At 51.1% G+C, this 12,478-nt stretch overlaps 1 protein-coding gene across 3 annotated transcripts; it reads left to right on the top strand.

Annotated features, from left to right (window-relative positions):
- Positions 1-1,037: 1,037 nt before the first annotated feature.
- Positions 1,038-8,671, top strand: TAFA3 (TAFA chemokine like family member 3). Of its 3 annotated transcripts, none has more exons than XM_033200074.1 (6): positions 1,038-1,120; positions 2,397-2,454; positions 4,693-4,808; positions 5,463-5,612; positions 6,454-6,578; positions 8,067-8,671. In XM_033200074.1, exons 3-6 carry the CDS (start codon positions 4,694-4,696, stop codon positions 8,076-8,078), a joined length of 402 nt encoding a protein of 133 aa, XP_033055965.1. In that variant the 5' UTR covers positions 1,038-1,120; positions 2,397-2,454; position 4,693; the 3' UTR covers positions 8,079-8,671. The 3 variants fall into 3 exon arrangements, with proteins under 3 accessions (XP_033055965.1, XP_033055963.1, XP_033055964.1); XM_033200072.1 differs by having other exon boundaries at positions 6,386-6,578; XM_033200073.1 differs by lacking the exon at positions 1,038-1,120 and adding an exon at positions 1,647-2,173 and having other exon boundaries at positions 6,386-6,578.
- Positions 8,672-12,478: the final 3,807 nt, after the last annotated feature.

Genomic DNA, 12,478 nt, shown 5'->3' with positions numbered 1-12,478 from the left:
AGGAAGGAAGGAAGGAAGAAAGGAAGGAAGGGAAACAAGAAACTAGGTCTCAGTTTAGTTCCCATGTTGGTATTCACAGTTATCATCCATAGGGACCATTCATAGCCTACTACTGTCCTCCTGCCTAATGCCCACACCCTTGTACTTCCTCTAGCCCTCCCAGCCCCTGAGAGCACCACTTCTGGGAGAGGAAGAGATACTCACTATTCCCTCCTAAATATCAATCTAGAAGAGTGCTGTCGAACAGAACTTTGTGCACTGACGGGAATGTTCTACATCTGCTCTGTCCAATACGGCAGTCCCTATCTTCGTGTGGCTATTGAGCATTTGAAATATGGTGCATGCTAATGAGGAACTGAATTTTGAGTTTTATTTAATTAATTTAGATTTAAATTTAAGTATCAACATGCCACTAGTGGCTACAGTCTTGGACAACGCAGTTCTGCAATCTGCGAAGCTCAAAAACCCTGAGGGTATAGTCAATCACTGGTCACTCCCAGCTCCTTTCCCCCCAGCACCTCCAGCTCCCCTGAGCCAGGGCACTGAGGGCCACCAGACCTTGAGGGTTTTGAGGGACCTCCTCTGAGTTGCCGGGCCTGCACCAGGGAGGTGTCCAACCGCACTGAACCTGCGGGGGCCGGATGTCCTCTCTCTCTTCCTCTTGCCCTCGGCCGCCAGGGGCCGCTGCGTCCCGGCTGTGCCCATCCGCTCAGCCGAGCGCCTGGCGCTGTCCCGAAGGAGGCGGCGGCGCCCACGCGGGGCTGGAGGAGCAGGGATAGCCCGGGGCGAGACGGCGGTTGCGGCGGCTGCTGCGCGCTCCCCGGCCTGCCGGCAGGAACCCTGGAAAAAACCCTGCTGAGTTCTGCAGAGCTGGTGGGGCCGGGCCCGGAGCTACCCTGTGCCCAGAGCCGGGCCTGCCCTGTGGATGATGCCAACCTGACCAGAACCCCGCTGTCCCGGGGCGCAGCAACTTGGTGAAGGGGACAGGGCTCCGGACTAGACAGCACCCAAGCTGGCCGCTCCCTCCCAAAGTCTGTCTTTCGGAGTGTTGGTCCCTGGCTCACGGGCAAGGAAGACTTCAGACCAGCAGGTCGAACCAGTGGGCACCACCGTGGACCAAGTAAGTCCCAGGTGTGGGGCTCAGAATGTGGAGGAATGAGTAGGCGTTAGGGGGGGTTGTGGGGAGAGAAGGTGAAGAAAGGTTGAAGGTTCTTGTGGTTCACATCCTCAAATCCTTATCATGCAGGCTGTTAACTCAGCCTCACTAAACCCCTGGATTGGGGTTTAGGAAAAATAGGCTAGGAAACTGAGGCAGGAGCATGGAAGTCGAAAAACAAATCCCAGAAGTTTCTATGTCCAGCTGTTTCCGGGGTGGGGGGAGGGAATAGAATGCCAGGGATGAGAGCCCAAATGAACACCCCCCACCCCTCTGCTGCCCACCCCACCGAGGTCTTTTGGGCCTTAGGGTTCCTAGGAGAGATGCCTGAGTTGGATTGGAGGATGTTGCAGCTCAGAGGGAAATAGGATCACCTGACAGAAGACAAAGCTGCGTTTGTGATGGTCAAAAAGAGGGGGCAGGGAGAAGAGATGCCTACTCAGAAAAGAGGCACATCTAGAAGGGTGGGAAGCTCAGCCCATGGAGCACACCCATCCCCTGGGAGCTGGCACCTCTTCCTCTGTCTTCCTCCACATCCCCCTTAGGCTCTCACTCCTGGGAGCTAGGACTCAGGGGTCTCTGTCCTTATGGGACCCCACCATCCTATATGTTTCAGTTCTGCCTCCCTTTAGAGTGGTGAGGGAAGAGAGGTTCTTAGGGAGACATGGAAAGCTATTGGAGGCTGTGGCCTTCAAAGGCTCAGGGACCTGAAGTGTCCCCATTCTAGTCCTCTGGAGTGGGAATGGGGGCGAGGATAGCTAAGCCAAGCCAGCTCCATGTGAGTCCAGGAAGCAGGGGCCATAGTGGGTAGGAGGTGGAAGCAGAGAGGATCAGGGCCTCAGGAATCTTTCCCACGTGCCTCTTCTAGCAGGAATCTGTCAGGTTCTGCTCCTTCCTTGACCCTCAGAGCTCCCTCCCAAGGCCAGAGAGATGACAGCCGTGATTCTTAGACCCCTTCCTACCATCACCCTGCTTCACTCTTGGGATAGAGAAGCTCCCTCAGGCCACCCTTCTCAGGTTCACCACCCTGTGTGATCCCAGAGTCTGCAAGGGCCCCTCCAGAGTCTCAGGCTAGAAGAGACTGTCCCTGCCCTGGCACCTGAGAACAGCTTCAGAATTGGGCTGAACTTCAGTGCCCAGCCCACCCCCTTGCCCTCTCCCAGGTTGCCCTTCACCCCTGCAGCGCCATGGGCTCCCTCTATCCTTTGCAGCCCCCTAAGAATCTTTCCTACTTGTCCAGGTGGAGTGAGTCTGAGGCCAGCAGATGAACAGACAGAAATTGAAAGATCCCCCAAAAGGTGAGTGAGGAGACACTGAAGATGGGGAGTAGCGGGGGTGGACAGAGATCAGGTACCCTATCCGTCGAGTAACTGGGTCCTGGCAGTTGGTTTGGCCTCTGGTATTCCCAAAGCTGCACTGGCACTTGTGGGGGCCCAGCAGTGCTCCAGGCCCACCCATGAGCTTGTGGCCTTGCTGCCTCCTGGTAGTGCTCCCACTCCCTTCTATGACTGGGCAGCTCCTAGCTACTCTGTGCCTCTTGCTTCCTTAGGATTCCCTCCATTTCCAGCCTGCCCTTCAGGGTAGCTTTGGGAGGCCCAAACCATCAACGATGAAAGAGGAAAAGGAAAGGGGAAGAGAGCAGAGGCAAGGTGGTACAGTGGGCAGAGGGCAGGCTTCTAGGCTCTGGACTCTTCCACCCACATGCTGCCTGGCCTTGGGCAAGTCATTTGACTTCTATTAGCCTTGGTTTCATGTCTTCCTTTTTAAATTTAAATTCTGTTTAAATTGAAGTGCTACTGCATTCTCATGGTTGGAAGCTCACAAAGCAAGAAATAAATCAGAAGACAAATGTCTCTCTTCTACCTCCATCTCCCAGCCACCAGTTTCCCTTTTTGATGGCAAACAATATTACTGTTTTTTTTTTTTTTTTTTTTTTTTTGAGGCGGAGTCTCGCTCTGTCGCCCAGACTGGAGTGCAGTGGCGCAATCTCGGCTCACTGCAAGCTCCGTCTCCCGGATTCACGCCATTCTCCTGCCTCAGCCTCCCAAGTAGCTGGGACTACAGGCGCCCGCCACCTCGCCCGGCTAGTTTTTTGTATTTTTAGTAGAGACGGGGTTTCACCATGTTAGCCAGGATGGTCTCGATCTCCTGACCTTGTGATCCGCCCGTCTCGGCCTCCCAAAGTGCTGGGATTACAGGCTTGAGCCACCGCGCCCGGCCAATATTACTGGTTTTAAAATACATTTTTCAAAGCTAGTTTATGCATATCTGAGCAACATAGATAATCCTTCCTTTATATACATTTTATTATATTTATTTTTGAGCTGGGGTCTCACTCTGTTGCCCAGGCTGGATTGCAGTATCTCAGACATAGATCACTGTAGCCTCAAACTCCTGGGCTCAAGCAATCCTCCCACTTCAGCCTCTGGGGTAGCTGGGACGACAGGTGTGCACCACCATGCCTGACTAATTTTTTAATTTTTTGTAGAGATGGGGTCTTGCTATGTTGCCTAGGCTGGTCTTGAACTTCTGGCCTCAAGTGATCCTCCTGCCTTGGCCTCCCAAAGTGCTGGAATTAGAGGCGTGAACCACCACTCCTGGCCTGCCTTATACACATTGTATACACACCATTCTACACTTTGCTTTTTTTCCCCCCTTAACAGTGGATTATCACTGGAGATCATTGCATGTGTCAGAATATAAAGCATTTCCCCATTGGTTTTTTTACAGCTATCTGGATGGGACTGCATTTGTACAGACTCTTTATGATGTATTCAGCCAGTCTTTTAATGATGATTGTTTAGGTTATGTCCCAGCTTTTTGAGCTTTGGTTTGCTCATCTGTAAAACAGGTAATAATAATCTTTTTTTTTTTTTTTTGAGACGGAGTCTCGCTCTGTCGCCCAGGCTGGGGTGTAGTGGCCGGATCCTGGCTCACTGCAAGCTCCGTCTCCCAGGTTCACGCCATTCTCCTGCCTCAGCCTCCCGAGTAGCTGGGACTACAGGCGCCCGCCACCTCGCCTGGCTAGTTTTTTGTGTTTTTAGTAGAGATGGGGTTTCACCATGTTAGCCAGCATGGTCTCGATCTCCTGACCTCGTGATCCGCCCATCTCAGCCTCCCAAAGTGCTGGGATTACAGGCTTGAGCCACCGCACCCAGCCGGTAATAATAATCTTACTTTGTAGGACAGTTGTGAAGAATTCAAGAGTATGCATGTAGAGTGCTGGAACCAAGCACTCAAAGAGTAGGAGTCAGTATTATTGTCCCTCCCATGTCACAGCCCTCCATGGGCCCATATCTAGTTCATCCTCCAAGATGTCTCTTAAATGTCGTCTCCTCCAAAGGCTCTCCTTTTCTTCTTGTAGCACTCATTACTGCCTGCATGACTCTGTGCCAGGTTGAAAGATGCCTGGGGACAAGATGTGCCTCCTCCCCATCTTTGTGCCTCCCAGTGTGTGTGGCACAGAGAAGGTGCCCAGGCTGGGCACAGGGGAGCTTCTGCCTGGAGCTGAGCAGAATGTGTGCTTCTCTCCACAGGATGAGCGAGAGGGCTGCGCGGAACTGGAGCAGAGGCGGCTGGCTGCTGGCACTGTGCCTGACCTGGCTGTGGACCCGCCTGACCTTAGCTGCCTTGCAGCCTCCCACTGCCACAGGTTTGGAGGAGGTGGCAGGGCCCAGGGAGGGAGTTTCCCAGGACACCTGGGAAGCTGGACACCACTCCACCTTGTTCCATAGCAGGCAGGTCTCCGAGGCAGAGTAAAATCCAGAGATTCTAGGGGTTCCGGCTCCTCCTCTGCTCTTTACCCAGGGAACTCTGCCCATCCCTGCTGTCCTGCCCCAGAGAAGGTCTGGGCAGACCCTGTGCTCACCTCTCCTTCCAGGCTGGAAGGTGTTCTGTAGTGAGAGAAGCCCTCGGGTGGGGGCTTAACTCTAGCCTCCTGGCCTAATTCTGTGGTTTTCCTTCTGGGATGGCTAAAGCCTGTGTAAGCGGATGATCCTCCCCACGCATTGTAAGCCCTGGGGCCCTTGCCCTCACCCTGAGGAAGCGGGGGAGGCGGGGCTGGTGCCGGACTCTGTCTTCTGCCAAAGGATGAAGAGCACCGCCTCACAGGGGAGGGAGGAAGAGTAGGAGCTCTGTGAAGCGGCTGGAAGGTTTCATCCACTTCCTCCTCCCCTGCCACTGGCCATCTCTTCCACTCTTCCATAGCCCTCCTTGAAGCAGGAAGGAGGGGCTGGAGGCCAGCCCGGGTGGCGGGAGGGAGTGGGTCCGGCATGTTGGGCGTCTGATCCTGGACGGCTCCCCTCAGTGCTTGTGCACCAGGGCACCTGCGAGGTGATTGCAGCTCACCGCTGCTGCAACCGGAACCGCATCGAGGAGCGCTCCCAGACGGTGAAATGCTCCTGTTTTTCTGGCCAGGTGGCCGGCACCACGCGGGCAAAGCCCTCCTGCGTGGACGGTGAGTGAGAGGCCAGGACCTGGGCAGGGCCCTGAGCCGAGCCATAAAGAGGCCTGTTCGGGCCTCGCCATCTGCTGGGGATACAATTTCATACCCGTCTCAGGGCTTTCATGATTAGTCTCAAATGGTGGGGCCCCTCTGGGAGAAGAGGGCAGACGTGCCCATCCCTGTGTCATAGATGAGAAAAGCTCTCGTTATGCGCACAGCCTCCCACACTCCCGTGCCCTCTGCCTGGTGCACACACAGGCACGTTCCCTCACACAACCCCACTCCTCTCCCACACACTTCCTCCAGCTCCTTCCCCTGCTGCTCCTTTCCCTGGCCGCCTCCGCATACCCTCCTCTCCTTCTCAGCCCCTCCTCTCACACTTTCCTATGTGGACACATGTGATCCTTCACATCCACACTCATACCCTCACACTCATTTGGCACCCCATACACATGCCCACTGTGTCATGCACATACCAGCTATGCCAGCTATGCACTCCTGGTCTGTAGACCCCTCCAGACGACTCACACCCTTGCTCACACACCAGAGGGAGTATACTGGTTGTGCATCTATGCTAGTGACACGGTCACCTTAGAGACACTTTTGCCTGCCTTCACCCCTCACTGTCTGGGGAGATTCAGGGATCCGTGGGATTAAAGTTGAGGGTTATGTCCCCAGGCCTCAGCCTGAGTACTGCCTCTCTAGGCAGCCTGGAGTAGGGGAAAGACAAGGGAAACGCATGGCTCAAGGCCAGGGGTGTGTGGAAACGTGCACCTCATTCGCAGACCTGCTCTTGGCTGCCCACTGTGCTCATAGAGACCCTAGAGCTGCACTCCGCCTCCTGCTCCCACAGCCTCCATCGTCCTGCAGAGATGGTGGTGTCAGATGGAGCCCTGCCTGCCAGGGGAGGAGTGTAAGGTGCTCCCGGACCTGTCGGGATGGAGCTGCAGCAGTGGACACAAAGTCAAAACCACCAAGGTACCCTGGGTGGGCACCTCATCCCACCCTCCCCTTCCCCCTCTACCAGGGGCAGAAAAGGGGGCACAGAAGCCTTGGAGGTCTAGGATGTCAGTGTCCCAAGGTGAGATCGTGAACCATGAAATTCACAGACAGTCCTCCTAGGTCTGTTCTCACTGGGACTGGAGTTAGGGGGGTCAGGACTTGAAATCCAGTGTGTGCTGGGCAGATTCTTGATGTGCATATACCCTGGTTTCCTCCTCTCTGCCTGGAATTAGTTTGCTTCCAGAAAATATCAGGCCTATAAAAACATAATAGAGAATGGGAAAAATTATCTAGATAATTGAGGGAAGAATTGCTACTTCTACCTGAACTCCAGGTACAGTAGCCACTCTGCCACTCACCTCTGCCGTGACCGTCCCCCACCCCCACCGCATTCCCACTGTTGTTGACTCCCTACAGTTCATACCTACCCTCCTCTAGTCAGATTTCTCTGTCTACTGTCACAGCACCCAAGAGGATTATTACTTTCATGGTTTGCTGCCTGCCCCACAGAACAAGGGGTAATTAAATTTTTATCAAACTCGTTAGCAGCTCCATGTGTGTCATGGTTAATCAGCTGCATTGCTCTGTCATCGCCATTGGTACAGAAGAGTGACACTATGGAGCGAGCCAGGGCTCTGCCTTTGGCTTTCCCTCCCTGCCACCACACGCAGCAAACAAGCAAACACAGAAGAAAATAGAGAAGGAGGGCCGGGCGCAGTGGCTCACGCCTGTAATCCCAGCACTTTGGGAGGCTAAGGTGGGTGAATCAAGAAGTCAGGAGTTTAAGACCAACCTGGCCAACATGGTGAAATCCCGTCTCTACTAAAAATACAAAAATTAGCTGGGCATGGTGGCATGTGCCTGTAATCCCAGCTACTTGGGAGGCTGAGGCAGGAGAATCACTCGAACCTGGGAGGCAGAGGTTGTGGTAAGCAGAGATCATGCCACTGCACTCCAGCCTGGGTGACAGAGTGAGACTCCTTCTCAAAAAAAAAAAAAAAAAAAGACAACCTTCAGCTTCTGAAGAGAGCAACCATTTTCACAGAGCACAGAACAAAAGGAGCTACAGCAAGAAAAAGTTTGACTGGCTCTAAAGTAGAGCATCTTCTTTCTGTCTGTAGGCAGGGATGAGGGACAGCCATTCTGAGTATATTTAAGATCAGAAGAGAATGAGACCCACTACAGAGCTTGTGACATTTGTCACCGTGTTATAGGTGTGGGTTTGGAGCCTGTAAGGAAGTGCTTACAATTTGGGTAGCTGCTCTGAAGCAAACAGTGGGGAGGCTTGTGTGATGTATGTTTGCGTCGGTCACCAGGCCATGCTTTCCCAGCCCGGCCTGCTTTAGGGTGAGAGGATCGGCAGCAGTGGCCTCTAAGTGACCTGCATATTCTGGGTAGTCTCTGGCATGCTGGAATGGAATAGGCATTTGCTTCTCTAACCTTACCCTATCCCTTCTTCACCAGGTCACACGATAGCTCTTGGGGGTCACGGCCTGGACAAGAAAGGCTTGATTGAGTCATGGACTGAAGATTGGTATCCGGTCATCAGCCAGGAAAGATGGGGATTCACTTACATGCCTCATGCCAAATGCAGCATCAGTCTTTCCGGGGCATTTCAGTTAAGCCGCTCAGCAGATATGGATGGATCTGCAACCACATACCTAGTGTGGAGCTGGGTTTCTCTGGAGACACGAAGGTCAACACACAATTCCTGCCCTTAAGGAATGTCCAGTTGAATTGGAGAGTTGATGACAGACAATTTAGATAATTTAGGTTAAAGTACTTGATACCAGATCGTGGCTTCTGGGCCACATGCTATGGCATGATGGGGGTTTGGGAATGAGATTCCCACAGTTCTTCAGATACCCCGTGGCCACAGGGCATAGAGACAAGAGGTCACATTCAGCACCCACCACCTCCCTCTTTCGCATCAGTTCTGAATCCCCAGCAAGCTGCTAACATGTTGCAGGAAAACACTCTCCCCTTATCCCAGACCAGCGGTATCTCATTTGGATGGGATTGGATTGACTTGGGGAAGGAAAGTAAAAATAAAGCCAAATAACTTCCCAGCAAATTTTCGGCATAGGTATGGCCTGGTTTGGGCCATTCATTGGGTATGGGATGGACAGGACTTTAAAATCACCTCCATGCAAGCACCTCAGGTTTTTTTTGTTTGCTTGCTTATTTTAACAGATGAGGAAACAGCCCCAGAGAGGTGAGGCAGTTTGCCCAAGATCTCATAGCCTGGGCTCCCAAACCTCAAAGACTGATGATTTTCCACTAGCCTGAGTAATAGGATTCCAACATAGGCCTCCCGTGTTAATTTTATCTCAAGTTACTGGAACCAGCAAAGTACAGGCTAGACAGCAGCAACATTTTTCTTGGGAGATGCTAGAGCAGGGACTTTTACTAAGGTCACTGTTTTCCTGTCTGAAACAATCCAGAATATCCACACACAGGGATGTGGGACCATCTGGTCTCCACTCTACTCTCATCCTCCAAAATTTCAAGCAGGTGTTATGACACCCAGAGGTCACTCAACTCAGTTACAGCTGGGGCTCAGCTGGCATCTCCATTGCCACTCTGACCCATCTCTTCTGGAGTCTTTGGGCTATAATTCTCAAAGACTCTGGCTCCAGGAGACATTCTAGGTGGGACGTAGAACTGGTTAGAGTCTTCTCTTTTCAGAGACCCCTGCCGGGCAGCAGGGGTGGAAGGCTAGAACCTCTGTTTAGAAATAAAGATCAGTGCAGTCAGGCTGACACTCTAAATGGCTCAGGGATGATACACAGGCTTCAGGGACTCAGAGGCATGGGCTACTTAGATATCTCATCAGTAAGAGAATTGCAGCCTCTGAGACTGTGGGCATTGAGATCACCAAGGCCCTAGGGAGGGGAGTGTCAGTAGAGACCAACCTGGACAATGCTGAATTCTGACCCTCAGAGAAACAAATCAGATTACAGTTTGTGGCTGAGTCTCAGCTTCTCCCTTCCTCCCCACACAGTAGAACCAAGACTGATATTCCCCCTTTCTCACCCTACTCCAGTTTATTTTCTTGTTTTTGGCAATGGGGTGAACAATGGTGCCAGCTTCTTACTAGACTGTAAATACCAGAATTCACAACTCAGAATCTCTGCAGATGGTGGGCTCATGGGGTAGGGTAGTCAGGGAGTTGGTCAAAGATCATCATTGCCTCCTTTAAGGTTGGAGGATGGAGGATGGGGATGGATTAAGGGATTGGCAAGCTTTTTCTGGAAAAGGCCAGATAGTAAATATTTCAAGCTTTGCAGCTCACATACAGTCTCTGTTGCATATTCTTTGTTTTTGTTGTTGTTGTTTTGTTTTGTTTTAAAATGACTTTAAAATGCAAAAGCTAGTCTTATTAATAGCTTAAGTCTTAGCTGTACAGAAACAGACTCTGGGTCTTTTTCAGAAGGGTGCCAACCCCATGAACCTTTGAAGGCAGGCCATCTCTGCAGTGCGGGACTGCCTCCCAGCCTCCTGGCCTGCCTTCTGTGCAATGGGAACCTGAGCATGAGGGCTGGGTCAGGTTTTGTTTTTCTCCTAATGCTTCTTGAGAGATTGGTGAGTGAATTATTTAGGCTACAAATGAGACAGCTTTAGCAGAGTCAGATAATAACAACCTGTTCTTCTGGAGGCCAGAATGGGGGCTTACCTCTACTCGTTCTGCAGCCTCAAGACTGTATCCAGGAGGGAGGGAGAGGGCTCGAGCCCCCTGCCCATCTGCTGCATCCACAAGCTGGTGGGCTCTGAGCTGGGGATTGGGCCTGATAGCGGCGATGATGTTATGCAAACTCTCTCCTGAGTTGCCAACCACTGCCAGCCTTTGCCTCAGCCAAAGTCTGGGTTCTCCAACCTTCCCTGACCTCACTCATCCCTGCTACAGAGAAGACCTCTTTCCTTTGACACATGCTGGAATTTGCTAACTCCTAATTCATTTTTTTAACTCCTCAAAGCGTTCATTTCCTCCTTACCTTTTTGTATATTTTTTTGTTGGGATTTGAGGGGTATCTTTTAGGTAGCCAGAAGACTCCTACATAGGAGGGTCTGATGGAGAAGGGAAAGTGTCCCACCTCCCCGACAATAGCATCCTAGGGTCCAGTTTCCAACTGAATCAATATTTGGGTGCATTTTGTAGCTACAGTTTAAAAATGCAAATGAATTTTCCTGGAACATAAGGTTCCTGGAGTCATTTATCTTCCTCTTCTCCACTTACTGGATTGGAATCTCAGTCTGAAGTTAGCCGTGCCCACACTGTCCTCAGCTGTGAAGGCTTTAGGAAGGTTACCAACCACAGGAGATCATGTGGCTAATTTCTGTTGGCATCCTAGCAGTTTCATTAAGGTCTGTGAGTGACATCCTAATTAATGGCCTTAGACAGTTGCCTGGATTGAGGCTGCAACTTCCTAAAATCACAAGCTTACAGCTACAAGGGATTTTAAAGTCTTTCTTTTCTTTCTTTCCTTCTTTCCCTCCCTCCCTCCCTCCTTTCCTTCCTTCCTTCCTTCCTTCCCTCCCTCCCTTTTTCCCCTCCCTTCCCTTCCTTTTTCTCTCTCAGTCTCTCTTTCTCTCTTTCCTTCTTTCCTTCCTTCCTTCCCTCTTTCTTTCTCTCTCTCTCTCTCTCTTTCTTTCTTTCCTTTCTTTCTCTTTTTTTTATTGAGACAGGGTCTCCGTCTGTTGCGCAGGCTGGAGTACAGTGGCATAATCATGGCTCACTGCAGCCTTGGCCTCTCGGGCTCAAGTGATCCTCTCACCTCAGCTTCCTGAATAGCTGGCCCTAATGGCATGTGCTGCCACACCCTTTTTTCTTTAGAATAGAGACACGGTCTTCCTATGTTGCCCACACTGGTCTTGTCTTGAGCGTCCTCAAGACAGCCTCGAGCAATTCTCCTGCCTCAGCCTCCCAAAGTGCTGAGATTACAAGTGTGAGGCAACACACCCAGCTTGCAAGGGATTTTAGAGACCAGTTAGCCAACTCCCTCACTTGACAGATGAGGAAGGGGAGGCTCAGAGAGGCTAGGTGATTTGTCACATAGCAAGCTGTTGGTGCGTCCTGTCCAGTGATCCAGACAAGTGTTTTTTCTACTACTGCACATCAAGTATAGATGAGGAACCTGAAAAGAAGCCAGGATTTTAGCAAGGATGAATGTGAAAGTGTCCCGTTCTAAAGTCACTCAACCCTGCGAGTGCAAGGGAACAGAGTGAAGAATGGGAAACACATAGAGATGTATACACAGGAAGAGGGAAGGAGGAGCAAAAAAGAGGGATTGAGATCACTCATTCAGAAGAACACAATGCACAGCACAGAATAATAAGAACAGAACTGATGCCACATCCAAAACAATTGAGTTTTATCCTTTCTCAAGGAGACAGAATGGAGCCCCTATTAACCTTAGAGAGATCAGTGAAGCCACTTGGATAGCTTCTGGGTTCTTCAGGCTGCATATTAAAGCCCACGGGCTAAATCTAGCCTGCTTCCTTTTTTGTAAATAAAGTTATATTGGAACATAACTATGCTTATTTGTGTCTTCTTGTCGATGGCTATTTTTATGCTAAACAGCAGAGTTGAGTCATTTTGAAGAGCCCATATGGATCACAAAGTCTAAAATATTTATCTAATCCTTTTCTTTTTTTTTTTTTTTTTTTTTTTTTTTTTTTGTGAGACGGACTTTTGCTTTTGTCGCCCAGGCTGGAGTGCAATGGTGCAATCTTGGCTCACTGCAACCTCCGCCTCCTGGGTTCAAGCAATTCTCCTGTCTCAGCCTCCCAAGTAGCAGGGATTACAGGTGCATGCTACCATACCTGGCTAATTTTTATATTTTTAGTAGAGATGGCATTTCATCATATGTCAGGCT

Source organism: Trachypithecus francoisi, unplaced genomic scaffold (assembly GCF_009764315.1).
Source record: "Trachypithecus francoisi isolate TF-2019V2 unplaced genomic scaffold, Tfra_2.0 Lachesis_group5, whole genome shotgun sequence".
NCBI lineage: Eukaryota > Metazoa > Chordata > Mammalia > Primates > Cercopithecidae > Trachypithecus > Trachypithecus francoisi.
Note: the sequence above shows the minus strand (reverse complement) of the source record. Positions and strands in the feature narration are given on the sequence as shown.